General features: G+C 36.6%; 2 protein-coding genes and 2 long non-coding RNA genes across 4 annotated transcripts in view; 3 read left to right on the top strand and 1 right to left on the bottom strand.

Moving 5' to 3' along the window:
* The first annotated feature begins 1,165 nt into the window (after window positions 1–1,165).
* LOC120154499 lies at window positions 1,166–1,526 on the top strand. The gene is made up of 2 exons (XR_005518882.1): window positions 1,166–1,271; window positions 1,350–1,526. It is a non-coding gene; the product is annotated as an uncharacterized LOC120154499 (long non-coding RNA).
* A 706-nt stretch (window positions 1,527–2,232) lies between these two features.
* Window positions 2,233–2,828, top strand: LOC120154500. The gene is made up of 3 exons (XR_005518883.1): window positions 2,233–2,363; window positions 2,553–2,653; window positions 2,729–2,828. It is a non-coding gene; the product is annotated as an uncharacterized LOC120154500 (long non-coding RNA).
* A 2,378-nt stretch (window positions 2,829–5,206) lies between these two features.
* LOC120154461 (type IV inositol polyphosphate 5-phosphatase 3-like) lies at window positions 5,207–6,389 on the bottom strand. Its single transcript, XM_039166210.1, is given in 6 exon segments — window positions 5,207–5,420; window positions 5,493–5,553; window positions 5,556–5,634; window positions 5,703–5,811; window positions 5,963–6,141; window positions 6,279–6,389. Coding segments are annotated over 6 exon segments (753 nt in total).
* A 313-nt stretch (window positions 6,390–6,702) lies between these two features.
* Window positions 6,703–17,410, top strand: part of LOC120154460 (uncharacterized oxidoreductase At4g09670-like) — a 30,689-nt gene continuing 19,981 nt past the window's right edge. The window contains exon 1 of the mRNA XM_039166209.1: window positions 6,703–7,014. Within this exon, the coding sequence (XP_039022140.1) occupies window positions 6,703–7,014 (312 nt within the window). The remainder of the gene's footprint in view (window positions 7,015–17,410) is intronic.

Genomic DNA, 17,410 nt, shown 5'->3' with positions numbered 1-17,410 from the left:
CACGCTCAGGGGCGGTGCGTGGTGGCGCGTGAGGCGTCGTCCGGTCTCCAATAATTCATGAAAAAAATTCTAAAAATTCTTTTAAGCGATTTTGAGTCACTTACCAACCTCGGTTCAAATTTTTGAATGGTGGAGAGCTCGATTTCAACTTGGTCGAATCTTTAACCGCTCCACCTCCCACACGCGCCGCCGCCTACGGAGACAAGGACGACACCGTCGGAATCAGAACGACACCAGGAACACGATGGTGCGGGAGGTGTCGAAAACCGATCAATGATCGGAGATGAATTTAAGATTTTCCCGGCGGTGGTGATAAAAAAAGTCGATACTTTGATTCAAAATTCACGGCGTTTAACAGCGTTTCGCTAAAATTGGTTTATTGGGTTTTGATCACAGGTCGAAGATGAACACGATAGTGGTTTCAATTTAACGATCAGAGGTCGGACGGCGTCGGAATCAGGCTTTGAAGTAGAGTGCACGGGATGAGGAAATTTTATAAATTGCTTGTGGTTTTTTATTTTGAAATCTGAAAACACGTTTGGTTTATAACCAAACCTGTCGACACTTATTGGAGGAATTCAGGGCTTGATCCCTGAATTTCATTCAACTTCTAAAATGTCCTATAAATTTTCATAAATTTTAATTTAGCCACTAAATTTCACCAAATTACACCGATTTAATAATTTTTTTTTTCTCAGGTTGTTACACCAATATTATGGTATGTGTTAGAAAAATCACATCTTAACTACAATTTACAGACGAAGTTTCATTAGGAGTCAATTCTTTCTTTGCTTAATGATTTCCGAAAGTTGATTATTGTTCTAGAGCCATTAGGAGAGGACTAGATCAGGGTCATGCAAACGAATATCTGTAGCAAAGGAAGTTCTTGGTGCTATCTAATGGTTCTTTCATGTCGTCTTCTGCTTCTTCCTCTGTTTGTAAATGATTTGCAATTTTTCTTTTGACATCACCTATCCATTTGTTTAGTTTTTCTTTTACTTGGTTGGCTCTGATAACCGATTTTAGCTGGCATCAACTAGTAGATCTAAGTAATGAATTTTTGGTGGTTTTGTTTCAGGCTTCAAGTGCTTTTATCTCATTTCTCGTCTTGCCACTTTTACTTAACTCTTTTTCTTTTGGATTTACCAGGCGCTTTTTGCAGCTGATATACGCGACCCTGAAATATCTTCCCTTGTTGCAGCTAAATTGAGAGAGTTCCACAATCTTGACATGCCTGGTCCGAAGAATGTACTTCTCTGGGAGCGATTGAGGTACTAATATGCATTTATCATGTTAGTGCTTTTATCTTTTGAGTTGAAGGTATCTTATCCCATTTCGCTTCTACAAAGGACTTGGCTTAGTCATGCAAAGAAGATCTGTTCCCTGAGAACTGCTAAAGAATTCAGCTTGGACATTCTCGGGGAGGAAATCAGCATCCTTGAGAAAGAGTTAACACAAGGGTGTCAAGATATTGGGTTTTGTCACAATGATTTGCAATATGGTAACATAATGATGGATGAAGAGACGAGAGCAATTACCCTAATCGTAAGTTTTCAATACAGTTATTATTAGTCGCAAATATGGCTTTTATACAGTGCTTTCAGTTCTAGACTTGACTCTAGCATTTTTCTTTAGATCAACTTCCTTTGAAATAGTTAGTTAAACATGCCTTTGCAACTATTTCTCCAATCCGCGTATCCGAAAGCTGTTTTGTTCAACTAAAACTCTTGCACTCTTTAAGTTAGTAATGGAAAATTTGTTCATCTGCAAAATGCTCTGGGAGTATACTAATGGTCGGCCAAATCAGAATGAGTCAATTGAGCTGTTTATCTGCTTCTTTAACTTCTTGTTTCATCACTTATTGTTCATATCAGTATAACAAGTTAATATATGTACGAATACCAAAAAAAAAATTAATATATGTACGCATGCATTATATACATCTTGAAATATTGTTTACTTCTAGATTTTTGTAAACAAATTGCAGATGAGGTCTGTATGGCGACTCATTTATAAGAAATTGAAGCTGAAGCTTGAACTTCACTGAGTATGTAAGAAGCCAAGGGAGTGGGTCAGCCTTTTTCCCTATGTTCCGATTTATCTCTTGATAAGACTGTTTATGAGATATGGATTTCATAATTTTTGAGCCTTTGATCATATTACGATTAGACCTGTTCAAGGGTTGAGTTACCTGTTTAAGCTGGAATGTCCATTCTTTTCAATATCATTTTAGAAACTTCCCGTAATTGGTATTTAAAACATCGAATGCTTGTTTGGGTCGAATCATACCTGTTCCTTTTGCATTTGAACAACAGATATGGAGGAGCGCCGAAGATTCATCTCTGCTTATCTGGCATCTTCTGGTTCGTTCCCATTACTGCAAACTGTATAGAAAAGTATAAATAGTCTGAATACTATAGTGAAGTATTTTTCGTTTAAACGAAGTCCGATTATCTGGCATAAATATACCATTATCTGCACTTGCTATGCCTTGACATTTATATGTTGAATTGGTTTTAAAATACCAGTTTGGCTGGATTGCATGCATGCAGGAAATGAACTCATTGATGCCAAAGTGGAGCAGCTACTCATCGATGCCGAGAAATACACTCTTGCTAATCGTTTGTTTTGGGGCTTATGGGGAATCATATCGGTAGGTTTTACTGCAAACCCTTTCACCGTGTTACGGAGAAATATTTTTGGACCGATCAGCTTATGGTGTGTACAGGGTCATGTAAGCAAGATAGACTTCGACTAGTTGGAGTATGCGCGGCAGAGGATTCAACAATACTGGTTAACAAATCCCTTGCTCTTGGGTTCCTGACTTTGTAGCCTTAAAATGCAGCCATAGATTTGTACAGGTTATGTAGTAGTACAAACCTAGCCTGTCCATGGTGTCCTATCTCTCTTACTCGGACTCGGATGTGTTAAATATTGATGTATTAGTGTGCGGTATGGGCATGTTAAATTTGTTCTAAAGTTTTGTTATGTATGTAAAGGTACATTTCTTTTCAGTTTGTACCTTTAACTATTTTTTTAATTTTTTTTCTTAAACCATCTTTTTTTATTTTTGTTTATCTAAAAGTATAAAAGTGACCAATAAAAACATGACGGTGTGACATGCCATGCCATTATTTGATGTCGATAATTTTTTAAGTAAACTAAGATAAAAATGAAAGTTAAAGGGTAAGTTAATGATAATTTAGGGATAAAAGAAGAATGAAAATGATGTTCAAAATTTAGGTGATAAAAAATAATTTAAGGGTAAAGTAAAAAAAAAGTTAATTTTAATGAAGAATCCTGGATAAAACCTTTAAAATGGGGGTGATTACCGAAATTCAATCTGTGGTATTTGTGAAGGTTTTAATGAGTAATCAATTGATTAAAATAATTAATGTTTAAATTATGATAATCACTACCATATTGATTAGGGTGAGCAAAACTCGACTCAAAAAATTGATTTTTTCGACTCAAATTGATTTCCGAAAAAATTTCAAGTTCAAATCAATTTATAAAATACAATTCAAATAACTCAAAATTTTTAGTAATTAGTGGATTGATTTTTTAAGTTTGAGTTGAGTCATTCAATTCTATATGATATATGTATATTACATATGAAAAAAATATGAAGAAATATATATGTATTATACATGCTTATAAAAAAAATATTTAAATTAAAATCAAATAATATCATAATATTATAAATATTTACAATTAAATTTAAACAAAAACTCGAAAATTTGACCCAACTCGAATTTTATAAACTCGGCTCTACTCGAAAAAATTTCAAGTCAATTTCAAATTGTAAAATAGAACTCATCAACTCGAATAACTCAAAATCTTTTATTCGATTTGGCTCGATCGATCAATACAAGGTTTTAATAATTTAAACCCAAATTTAACATTTTTATATTATTATTTTTTATATAACTACACTTTGAAAAATCAAGTTATTTATTTATCATAATCTAATCTTAATTAATAATCTTAAGATTTATATTTTTAATATATATATATATTGGTACACTAAAGTTTAAGTCAGGGGTGACTCCTCAATCCATGGCCAGGCATATCTAATACCCAATTATGATTTACATAGGACTTTATAGATTTCCCACGAAGAGTAATGGTGGTGAGATTCAAACTTAACCTTACAAACTCAAATTCTTGAATCCCAATCACTTGTGCCAACACTCGATGATCATATATATATATATAGACACATATATATTTACATGTGACAATGCGGTGTGTGATGCATAAATATGTTCCCAAAAATATTTAAAAAATACGTATTGTCACGCCGTGATGTATAATTGTATAAATACATATTGAAAATTTTGAAAAAAAAATTAAAACGATACAACAAAACATAAAAATATTGAAAAATATATATTGTCATACTACAATGTGTAGGTAGAGTGTTCAAACGGTTAATTCGGCCACCGATTGAACCAAATTTTTATTAACTGATTTTTTTCTTTAACCGTTAATCAAACTGATTTTTTTAAATATTAACGAACTGAACAAAGTTCGATTATTTTGGTCGGTTAACCGAATTAACTAAATTTTTAACATTTTTCATAATTTTTTAATTAGATTAATTTGATTATAATAGAGATATTTTTATTTAGGTTAAAATTTAATTAGGTATTAGTAATTTAATGAATTTAGTGTGGTTAAAAAATAATTGGATCTTAATTTTTAATGGGTTTGAGCTTAAAATATGGATTTATATATATATATATATATATATATATATATATATATATATATATATATATACTATATTTAATATTTAATAATTTTGATTAATTCGGTTAATTAACCGAATTAACTATTAACCGAATATTGGAAAAAAATTAACAATCAATTACCGAACTAATTCGGTGGCTTACCGAATTAATTGAACTAATTCAGTTCGGTCGGTTAATTCGATTAAAACCAAATAGCCCTATAGATATATAAATGTGTATTAAAAGTATATAAAAAAAATTAAAATGATAGAACAAAACATAATAAACCTAATATGTATTAAAAAAGGGTATTATCTTAGTTTTAATTAAAATATACATTATTCTGCAATCTATTAAGATTTAACCTAAGGTAATGCATCGTTAAATTAAAAAAGGTACTACATCGTTAAATAATTAGTTATTAAGATTGCTTGTTTCAAATGATATTCCTGGACTGAAAACATAACAAATCACTCACCTGAACTGATACCCTCCTCGGAAACTTCCTCGTTCTGGATTTCAGCATCGGTATACGTAAGAGCACGCTGTAGTTTCCTCGGACAGAATACCTCAACCTCAGCCATATATACGGCGGTAACAGGGAGATGATCGGAAAGTCTAAACTCTGTCCGCCGATAACTCACTTGCCTCATTCCTTTACCGTTCGAAAGAATGCGGCCACACCTGCATATTAGAAGAATTCATAAGACCAACAAGGGATAAATCTCATAAAATCTCTGCTTTTTAAGGCATTACCATGATGGAGTTCGCCTCCCTGTCTTAGGATCTTCTCCATAGTAGTTCTCCGCATTTACCCGTATTTGTATGTCGGAGCAAAATTTAGAGCACCCTCCGACCATCCGTCGAATGTTCGACCTTTCTGCAGCTCTCGGACAAGCTGTTGTGATTTAAACAGTTGGTTTAAACAGCTACAATAGGCCATCCTTGGAGGTTTCAGAATTCTACCTGATCATGCTTGATTAACTCGGACCAGTCCTCCTTGGAGATGAGCTCCCGTGCTTTGTCATGCGGTAACTTGATACGGTAGTTCAGATCACCCAACCAAATTATTCTTCTGTAAGAAAACAAAACAGGTACATTTATCGAGCTTAATTGAGTCGAGCCGAGCCTGCTTTCGAATACCAACTAAGAATTTAACAATCTCAACAACTAGAATGATAGATGAGTAGATGGCACCACTAATACACAGTGAAAGTGTTACTTACTCGTGATCATGAATGACTTTGGGAAGTCCAATTGAAGAATGAAAATGAGTTCGTTTTAGTATTTCATGCACATCAGCATTTCTTTTGTGTTCATCTCCGTCTTTTTCTGCTGCTGTCAGGTGAGTGCATATGAAACAAAACAGTGTTTGATATATGGACATGCTGACTGATACAGATCCCTGTAAGATTAATGAATCACCAGCTCAATACAGCAGAAATTCATTTCTTTAGAAGAACAAAGAAAGCAGAATCAATTAACCATGTTACTCTGATTCTTCATTTTTGTTGAAAAAAATTAGCACTACGAGAAGGAAACCTTGTTACCAATGTAGCCCAAGACGCCGACACCAACAGTGGACACCTTGAGATGATGCATATGCCGGCGCAAACTCCGACAAACCCATATCGAGAGGAAAATTCCAACCATCTGAATATATTAATATCTAAATCATATGTGGTGGATTATAATATTAAAATAAGCCACATAATCACACTGTAAATGAGATAACGGCCGAGAGACTAAAAAGTTTAATGTCTAAAGTCTAATAAACAAATTAAAAAACTTGAAAGTATGGTGCGTAAAATAGAATAAATAGTAAAGTTTAGTGATTAAGCATGTAATTTATCATTTTCTATATGTTAGAATATTTAATAAGAAAACGAACTGAGGTAACGTGTTTTACTTGAATAAACAGTAGTGTCCCCGGCTAATCCTCTCCATCTATACTCACACCAGGTCAATGGCTGATCTTCCAATCAGATTCGGAATCATCGGGTGTGCCGAGATAGCCCGCAAGGTCTCTGGAGCCATACAATTTACTCCAGACGCCACTCTCTCCACCGTCGACGGCCGCAACGTCGAAAAAGCCGCCAATTTCGCCAAGGCCAATGGGTTTCCACCTGAGGCCAAGATCTACGGTTCCTACGAGTCCCTTCTAGACGACCAGGACGTCGACGCCGTTTATTTGCCTTTACCCACTAGCCTCCACCTCAAATGGGCTGTATTGACGGCATATCCTAACGGAGAAGCCCGTGGCCTTGAACGTTGCCGAGTTTGATCAGATTCTGAAGGCTTGCTAAGAAAATGAAGTTCAGATTATGGACGGCACGATGTGGGTGCATAATCCCAGGACCCACAATAAGAAGGAATTTTTATACGATAAGGAGCGTTTTGGTCAGCTTAAAACGGTAAATATTTACTGGGTTTCAGCATAATTTTAAAATTTTATTTTATTTATGTAGTTAGCCAGTTTCCAGTTGCACCACACAAGCTCAATTTAAGAATCACCTTAGGACCTTGTAGTTGTAGTAATGCCTCATCTTTATAAATAAGCTAGGCTATAAAACGGCGTCAACTTCTTGAATTCTATGAATCTCTTGAACTGTGGATTTGGTTATTACCTTTATATAAATTTAGCAATTAGTCTTACTTAGAGTCGTCAAGGGTTCAAAAGCGCCTCAGATCCTTTCAGGTGTTTTTTTGCAAGGCGATAGGCATAAAAAAGAGAAAATCGTCTCAGTGACCAAAAATACCTTATAATATACGATTTTAACCAACTTTTTTTGGATTTGCCAAAATGACCAACAAAATCGCAACGCGAAATAAAAATCGCAACGCGATCCCCAGAATCGCAAATCAGTTTCCAAAATCGCAACGCGATTCTTGAAAATCGCAATGCGATAGTACAAATTCGCATTGCGATTTTCCAGAATCGCAACGCGAATATGAAAATCGCAACGCGAACACATAAATCGCAACGCGTATCCGTAAATCGCAACGTGTATCCGTAAATCGCAACGCGTATCCGTAAATCGCAATGTGTATCCGTATATCGCAACGCGTATCCGTAAATCGCAACGATAATACATAAAATCGTAACGAGAATCCGTAAATCGCAACGCGATATTTAAAGCGCCATTATAATCGCTACGCGTATTTTATTTTCAAATTACAAAAACGAATATTAAGACAAAATCCCGTAATCGCAACTCATAACCTAAAACCTAAAATCATAACTCAGTCCCATCTCCATCTCTCACTCTCTACGGCGAAATCTGTCCCCATCTCCGAAGATTTCCGTCCCCATCTCCGGCGAAATCCCTCACAACCATTCACGGTCAGAAATCCCTCACAATATTCAGAAATGGAAAATCAACCTCCGAGGGTTAGTTTTTTAATTATTTTTTTTGAAATTTTTGCATTATTGTAGGTTTTTCATATTGAAACTGATGATAAGTTTACTGGTCATTTCAATAATAGATTACCATTTCACTTAGATTTCATTTCGCGTTACGATTCTCTCGTTGCGATTTTCATTTCGCGTTGCTTTTCTCTAGTTGCGATTTTCAAGTTAGTATTTGTCTTTGTCTTTGTTCTGTCTTTTGGTTGAAGTAATGCAATCCATTCAAGTTTCAATTTGCAGAAGAGTCGCAACGAGATAAATGAAAATCACAACGAGAGAATGACTGTCGCAACGAGAGAAATGAAAATCGCAACGAGAGAATCGCAACGCGAAATGAAAATCGCAACGAGAGAATCGCAACGCGAAACCAAAATCGCATTGCGATTTCATTTCGCGTTACGATTCTCTCGTTGCGATTTTCATTTCGCGTTGCGATTCTCTCGTTGCGATTTTCATTTCTCTCGTTGCGACAGTCATTCTCTCGTTGCGATTTTCATTTCAACCAAAAGACAAAACAGTGTTGCAAATTTTAGTTTCAAGAATAAACTACTACTTTTATGTTATTGTTTTTGGTATATCTTCACAGTGTAGTTTTTGGTATATCTAACTTGGTATGTTTATTGTTTTTGTAGAAATTTTTTTCGGCTTCATTGACATTAAGGAATAAAGTTAGCCTAGCTACTACAATTGCTTCGAAGCTTTCACCTGCTCAAAGACAATTGTTTGAGGAAACCTGCTTCGGGCCATGGCTGAGAGTACAGCATCCGGGTGGAGATGCTAATTTGACCCATTTGTGGCTTAGACCATGACATCAAATCTACCCGACAGTATACAACGTGGTGAGGAAGAGATATGGTTTCATTTTCCACCAGCGTATACTTGTTTTGGGCGGAAGGAGTTCTGCTTAATCACTGGTCTACGATTCGGACACGATGATGTAGGCCGGTACACTCGTCATATCGCCCGCCCATCATGGTTATCCCGGGTTTTTCCGGATGAGTCAATGGAGAAGCCGAACCTACACGTCGACGACCTGAAGAAATTGTTTAATAAGAAAGCTGGTTTCACTCGGATGGATGACGTCGATGTTGTCCGAGTATGCCTTCTACTACTGTGTAGCCGGCTTTTTAGGCAGAGAGGCCAGACAACCTATTCCTCGGGAGCTAATAATATTGGTAGAGGACCTGAATGCATGGAATCTGTTTCCGTGGGGTTCGTATATATGGAAAGCTACTGGACTAAGTTGTCTACTGCCTTTGATGACCGCAAAAGTTTGCGTGGCGATGGGTCGAAATACACTTTGTCAGGCTTTGTTTGGGCCTTTAAGGTAAGAATTTCTATATAATGTTTTTAAAAATAATTAATTATTTAACAATTACTAATTTTGTTATTATATTGTTTGTAGATTTGGATATTCGAGGCTTTCCCCAGCATGCGTACATATGCAATAAAAACGTCAAATGATATTCCCAGGGCTATTTCCTGGAAGAGGAAAACTCTGTTGGATTGGGAAGACTTAATACCATATGCGACAATAAATAATGTAAGTTAACACAAATACTTTCATATAATATATAAACAAGTTATTAATAGTAGACGTTTAACTTTGTTTGAGTTTTTATATTTTAGGAGGCCAACATTCCATTACAAAGACTGACACACACGGAGGAAGAGCTTGCCACTGATTGGTGGCAAGCTAGTCAGAGTTTTTTTTGATGGCACGGATGATGAGCAGCATCCACTTCCTCCAATTCGAGAGCCATCACCTCACCTAGAGCCATCACCGATCGACCCGACTATACACCTCTAGAACGAGAGCCATCACCTATCCCGTCATATCATCGAGCCTCTTCTCCACCATCACCTCATGATAGGCGACCGGCAAAGATACCACGACTCCTATCTCCCTGTTCTCCACCTCCACCTCCACGGGATGAGTCAAGGGAGTTACGTGATGAGGTCAATGTCTTGCGTGAGGAGATCGGTACTCTACGCGATAACGATGGTGCATGGCGTGTGGATGTGTCAACTTTACGTGGTGAGGTTGCCGCTCTACGTGAGATGATAGTATCGTTGCAGAATGAGGTTCATACTCTACGCAACGAGGTAAGTTTAAGATTTTCCATATTTAACTTAATGATAATTTACTCGTAATTTCACTTAGATTAGCCATTTCACTTAGATTGCTTAGTAAATTTATTCGGTTGCTGCCAATTCTGCTAAACTGTGTATTCTTTAACACTGTGAAATAGTATTTGTCTTTGTTTTGTCTTTTGGTTGAAAGTAAATTTGTTCGGTTGCTGCCAATTCTGCTAAACTGTGTATTCTTTAACACTGTGAAATAGCATTTGTCTTTGTTTTGTCTTTTGGTTGAAAGTAAATTTGTTCGGTTGCTGCCAATTTGCTAAACTGTGTATTCTTTAACACTGTGAAATAGTATTTGTCTTGTTTTGTCTTTGGTTGAAAGTAAATTTGTTCGGTTGCTGCCAATTCTGCTAAACTGTGTATTCTTTAACACTGTGAAATAGTATTTGTCTTTGTTTTGTCTTTTGGTTGAAAGTAAATTTGTTCGGTTGCTGCCAATTCTGCTAAACTGTGTATTCTTTAACACTGTGAAATAGTATTTGTCTTTGTTTGTCTTTTGGTTGAAAGTAAATTTGTTCGGTTGCTGCCAATCTGCTAAACTGTGTATTCTTTAACACTGTGAAATAGTATTTGTCTTTGTTTTGTCTTTTGGTTGAAAGTAAATTTGTTCGGTTGTTGCCAATTCTGCTAAACTGTGTATTCTTTAACACTGTGAAATAGTATTTGTCTTTGTTTTGTCTTTTGGTTGAAGTAATGCAATCCATTCAAGTTTCAATTTGCAGAAGAAATAGTTTACTTTCGCAACACGAAACTTAAAATCGCAACGCGAAACCAAAATCGCAACGCGAAATGAAAATCGCAACAAAAGAATCGCAACGCGAAATCAAAATCGCAACGACAAAATCGCAACGCGAAACCAAAATCGCATTGCGATTTTCATATCGCGTTGCGATTCTTTCGTTGCGATTTTCATTTCGCATTGCGATTCTGTCGTTGCGATTTCATTCGCGTTGCGATTTTGGTTTCGCGTTGCGATTTTTGTTTCTCGTTGCGATTATCATTTCGCGTTGCGATTTTAAGTTTCGTGTTGCGAAAGTAAACTATTTCTTCTGCAAATTGAAACTTGAATGGATTGCATTACTTCAACCAATAGACAAAACAAAGACAAATACTAACTTCAGGGTATTAGTTTGAAACATATTTTTCTTTGTTATCTGATGCATTTTGTGAACTATGATAGAATAATGACTTGGGTGAATACAATGCAAGTTTGAAACATATTTGTCTTTGTTTTCACTGTTTAAATATCATGTCTGTTTATTTACTGATTTTGTATTTAATTATTTAGCGGCCCGATAGAGTGGATGCTTTACGTCGGGTTATGCTTGCACGACGGAGTTCACGCATCAGACAGCGTGCACGTGCTATTAAGTCTCCGTACACCCCAATAGTGCGAAGACACCGCAAGAAGAAGCCCGACTGTCATCCCTCAAGAGTCCACTCCTATCGTTGAAGAGGCCCCCTACATTCCTCGAGAGTCCCCTCCCCCGTTCAAGAGGCCACTGTCATCATTGAAGAGGTCCCTCCCACCATTCAAGAGCCCGATTCACATGGCGTCATATGTAGGCTTCTTGAGAAACCCTGACGTGCCGGACATGATGGATTCAAGTTGGCTCTCGTATGAGTTACCGGCCAGTACCATACCGGTATCTGAAGAGGAGAGGGAACAACTACCGGACACAATTCTGGATAACACCCTTTGGGCTAAGACCGCAGTTGATTTTTATCTACATGAGCGGAGCCAGGGGGTTTCACTGACATATGCAAGCTCACCGATGATATCTATTTGTTGCTTGATCGGTCTTGGTGGGGCGTATTATTAGGGGTCGAAGACAATGGCTATTTCGATGGGGGGTAAGTCTTATATTTTTCTTATATTTCAATTTGATTAATTTTTTTTTTAAATTTATGTAAGTCACTAATATATGTCTTTTTTGTAAAACAGCATATCGATGCGTGGGTGACACGTCTTCTAATAATAAGAAAACTTAAGAAAAATAAAAATATACGATATACAATTATGCCGACGTCTTTTAACGCCGTTCACTTGAAGAATGCACGAGATGAATAATTTGATTTGGGCAATGGACAAGCTAAACTTTATCCTGCATGGTGGAGGTCGATAGGTTAGTATTTATTTTAGTGAGTTTAAAGGTTTTATGAAATAAGTGCGCAAATGAATGAATTATTACTTATGATTGCAGGTGTTTATCCCTGTTTTGGAACGTAAACATTGGATTCTCGTCGAGCTTCAGCTCCCATCCCTTAAGACAATAGTGTATGACAGCATGATAAATACATATCATTGGCTGATTTAAGAGATGTTATTAAGGGATGGAGCTCTCATTTGGCTAAATCTTGGATGCGATCAATTATTGGACTCGTTCTGGAAACAAGAAGCCAAAGAAGCTCAATATTACAGTTATTAGAGACGAGACCGCGCCACAACAAACAAGCGGAGCCAGAGAGATTGTGGTCCTCTCGTATGCTTGGCGTTGGAGCGTTTTGACGACGGGAAGCACCAAGTATCTACCTCCCACCGATAGAGATAGAGCTGCAGTAGGCTTGTGGTTTCGGCATTATATGGCTAAATCGATATATACGAGACGCTGCCTACCTGTATCCGCGTTATAAAAATGTCCATAAACAATTGGTAAGTTTATAGACTTTTGGTTTGAAAATGTTTGGTTAAGTACCTAGAATTCAATAATTTGCTGTTTGTAGGTTTTAGATGTGTAGAAAGTGTTGTTTGAGCAAATGTTTGGTTTCTGCAGGTTAATCTCAGAAGTGAACTGCGTGAAAATGATGTATGGCTGCAAAAGTTGATTCAATAGTTTAATTGATTGTTTTTTGTTTTTAATTGATTTGTAAAAGTTGATTCAATAGTAGATGATCGGAAATAAGAATTATTGCTTATTTTTGATTGTTTAATTGATTTGTAAAAGATGATTTGTAAAAGTTTGATTTGTGTAATTGATGCGAACATAATTCTTATTTGTGCTTGTTTAATTGATTGAAATGTAATGGTTGATTTTGTTGATTTCAATCTGCATTATGTTGAAATGAAAATCGCAATGCGAAATGAAAATCGCAACGAGAGAATCGCAATGCGAAATGAAAATCGCAACGAGAGAATCGCAATGCGAAATGAAAATCGCAATGCGGAAATGAAAATCGCAACGAGAGAATCGCAATGCGATTTTCATTTCCGCATTGCGATTCTCTCGTTGCGATTTTCATTTCGCATTGCGATTTTCATTTCGCATTGCGATTCTCTCGTTGCGATTTTCATTTCGCATTGCGATTTCATTTCCGCATTGCGATTCTCTCGTTGCGATTTTCATTTCGCATTGCGATTTTCATTTCCGCATTGCGATTTTCATGTTGGGATTTTCATTTCGCATTGCGATTCTCTCGTTGCGATTGTAATTTCCGTGTTGCGATAGTCAAATGCATGCCTAATAAGTGATAACAACTGAATAACAAGAGTTGGTTAAGTCAAAATGGTTGGCCTGAGTCATTAATTCAACTGAAAATGTTAAAGTTCACACATAAAATCCACATAATACAACGTTTGCATTTAAAAATCACCTAAGTTACAGTCCCAAATGGCACTGTGATCCACATGTCAACCTTGTATGACCACTTTCCTTGCACCGACTACATGTCGATCTCTTCTTCTCTTCACCCTTAGACGGTATACGATCGTGACTTTTTGGTCGGCCAGGTAGCCTTCTGTCCATGGCTGGTGGCAAAACTGTTTGTAAGTCATCTGGTATGTCCCACTCAGAAGGATGTGGATAGGGTAGACAATCTCGGCATAAGTCTGTCGATAAACTTCTGTAGTGTAGCAATCCATAGCGTATGCGCTTGAATCATCTTGGTTTAAATGAAGAGCAACTTTATAACATGGCCACACGGATAACCAGATGTTTGCCATTTCATACAACTACACGTCTTGCATTTAGATCGACTAGCCCATTTAAGTTATTATCCAGTACTTGAAACAAAGTGTTTGAACATGGTTCAACTCTCCATGACGTTGACTTCACAACACGTTTCGTCTCTTTTTTTCAGTCCATGGTGTAACACGATGTTCCAATGTTCCTGTAAATTTAAATAAACAATACTTAGTAAAATATATAAATATGATAAGTTACGAATTCAAAGAAATAATACCTGCATGGTTTCTTTTCTTGTAGTACCACTGTTGAATAGAGGCTCGAAAAAACTCCATTAACATAGTAATGGGTAATTTCCGGGAATGACGACTTAGAGCGTTGATTGATTCTGCACTATTAGACGTCATGAAACCATTGCTCCAAGTTGATGTACTCTTGACCATCTTTCAAACCCGACATCTTCTAGTGTTTGAGCACACTGAGGCAAAACACGTCTTAAACAATTTATATGCTTATTGAAATCCACTTCCCGATAAGCTTTTACAGCCTTCCAGTATGTCCATTTGTGCTTTTTATACCAGCAGACCTTGATTTTAGATTTCTATACAAATGAACACCACAAAGTCCATGAAAAGCATCTGGGAAACACCTTCTAACAGCGTTGTCAATTGAGTTTGCCCTATCAGATATGATTGTCAGATTGCTAATAGGACCTATGCAATCCCTAAGATGCCCCATAAACTATGTCCATGAATCAGATGTTTCAGATTTGCCAACCCCGTAAGCTATTGGCAATATCCCATTGTTAGCATCCATGGCTACTGCTAATAAGTTTACTCCAAGGTATCGACCTTTCAAATGTGCTCCGTCAACTATAATAACTGGGCGCATGCAAGTAATAAACGAACGAATCTACAAATAATATACACAAGAAATATAATCATTTAAATGTGAAATGCATGTAACTAACAAAAATGAGTCAACAAAATTATATTGATTTACTAACCGTAGCACCAATGGCGATAAACAGCAACTCAAAGCGTCCATCTCTATCTGTTTTGATATGAGTTACCGACCCAGGATTTTTCAGCTTTAAATTGTGACAATAAGCCGGCAGTTGGGCAAACGATGCTTCTGGCGACCCCCTCAACAATTCCAAGGCATAACATTTGGCTCTCCAAGCTTGAGAATATGATATACTAATCTTGAACCGAGCATTCATGTCAGTCATAATTTCATGTCCCCGATATACCTGCCATTCAAAAACATTAACTCAGCCAGAAAACCACCCAACACCTTTTTGTTTGCCTGTCTATGGTGAGGAAAAACTTGGGTTCTTGAACATGTATGTTTATCAATAAAAGTCCTAACTTGAAACATTTCGCAATTTTATTCTCTTTGCAATCATACGCCACGTACAGTTTTTGTCAATCATACACCTTGTTTCGAAACGATCTTTGCTTGATTTGTTAACTTTTAGTTGATAGCCATCTTCCACACATTTCGTATACAAAGCTATCTTCAGTCTTCCTTTGTATCAAAACAATCATCTTTCTTGATACGAATAACTTTTGTGTAACAATCAACTGCTTTCTTTACCAACTATTCTTCCGGTATCTGAAGTAATTCTGGCATATTCCAGTTATACGCCCGTGGCATTTTCTTTCTTCGGGGACTTTTTCTTCTTCTTTTCTTCTTCAGGATTATATGAATTACAGAATGGATGTTCAACATGTTCATTCACAGTCGTAACTTCCTCATCATTATCAACAATACATTCTTCGGCAACGGCTGTTTCATCATCAAATTCGGGTATTGACCAATATCAAAATCATTACACGCAGGGTCTGTTTCTTCTTCTGAAACATCATCAAAATCCGTGTATTGACCAATATCAAAGTCCGGATATTGACCAAGACCAAATTTCGAATACTGACTAGTACTCACAATTTTTTCTGTTGGCTCATCATCGTCTAACTGGTCAATACGAAAACCGGAATTTGGTGCTGAAAGTTGATTGGGATTTGGATTAGAGAAAGGTTGTGGGTTTTGAGAAAAACTTAGTTGATTACTACCCGCTACTGACCCAACAATACTACTTCTAGGTTCAACAACATACAATGTAACATCATCTTGTGAAACACTAATGTAAGCAATGAATCGTTCAACATCTTCATTGTCGGTTAACAAATAAATTTTACCATTTCTCTGATAAGATAGCCTAAATCCACTTAGGGGCTCTAAATTCAATTTATTTGAAACACGTAGCATTAGAGTTTCATAAGTTAACTTTTGTAAAGACAATTTTAGTTGAAGATTCATGGGTAAAGGCATATATTGTAAAACACCATGAACATTATCCCATGACCCTCCAAAACACAAATCTATCCAAACATGATCAACATTAGATGATTTCATGGTTGTAAATTAATTTACTAAACAGACGAGCTGCGAAACTAAAACCTGTTGCCGGATTGGGAAGGATGTCGTTGGATATAGGAACGGATGTCGCCGGAGAGAGTGATAGATGGAGATGGAATGAGTTGCGATTTAGGGATTTAGTTTATGATTTGCTGCTGTTTCGTAGTTATACCCAAAATTTCAGTGTTGTGATTTACAGATTCTCGTTGCGATTTACGGATTATCGTTGCGATTTACAGATTCTCGTTGCGATTTACGGATTATCGTTGCGATTTACGGATACGCGTTGCGATATACGGATACGCATTGCGATTTACGGATACGCGTTGCGATTTACGGATACACGTTGCGATTTACGGATACGCGTTGCGATTTATGTGTTCGCGTTGCGATTTTCATATTCGCGTTGCGATTCTGGAAAATCGCAATGCGAATTTGTACTATCGCATTGCGATTTTCAAGAATCGCGTTGCGATTTTGGAAACTGATTTGCGATTCTGGGGATCGCGTTGCGATTTTTATTTCGCGTTGCGATTTTGTTGGTCATTTTGGCAAATCCAAAAAAAAGTTGGTTAAAATCGTATATTATAAAGCATTTTTGGTCACTGAGGCAATTTTCTCCATAAAAAAACACGCCTGGTTAAATTTTCCTTTAGGTTTTTTTTCCCACTTTTTTTTTTCCTTTCATTTAATGTATTTTTACAAGTAAGAAAAGGATAATATCAAACTCCAATCTTTGTAATATTTGAGTATTCAACAACAAACATTGACCATAAGAAAATCATGAATATCAACCA

The sequence above is a fragment of the Hibiscus syriacus genome, unplaced genomic scaffold, assembly GCF_006381635.1.
Source record: "Hibiscus syriacus cultivar Baekdansim isolate YM2019G1 unplaced genomic scaffold, ASM638163v2 tig00111131_pilon, whole genome shotgun sequence".
Taxonomy (NCBI): domain Eukaryota; kingdom Viridiplantae; phylum Streptophyta; class Magnoliopsida; order Malvales; family Malvaceae; genus Hibiscus; species Hibiscus syriacus.
The sequence above is the reverse complement of the archived record's forward strand: the minus strand, read 5'-3'. Positions and strand labels throughout refer to the sequence as shown.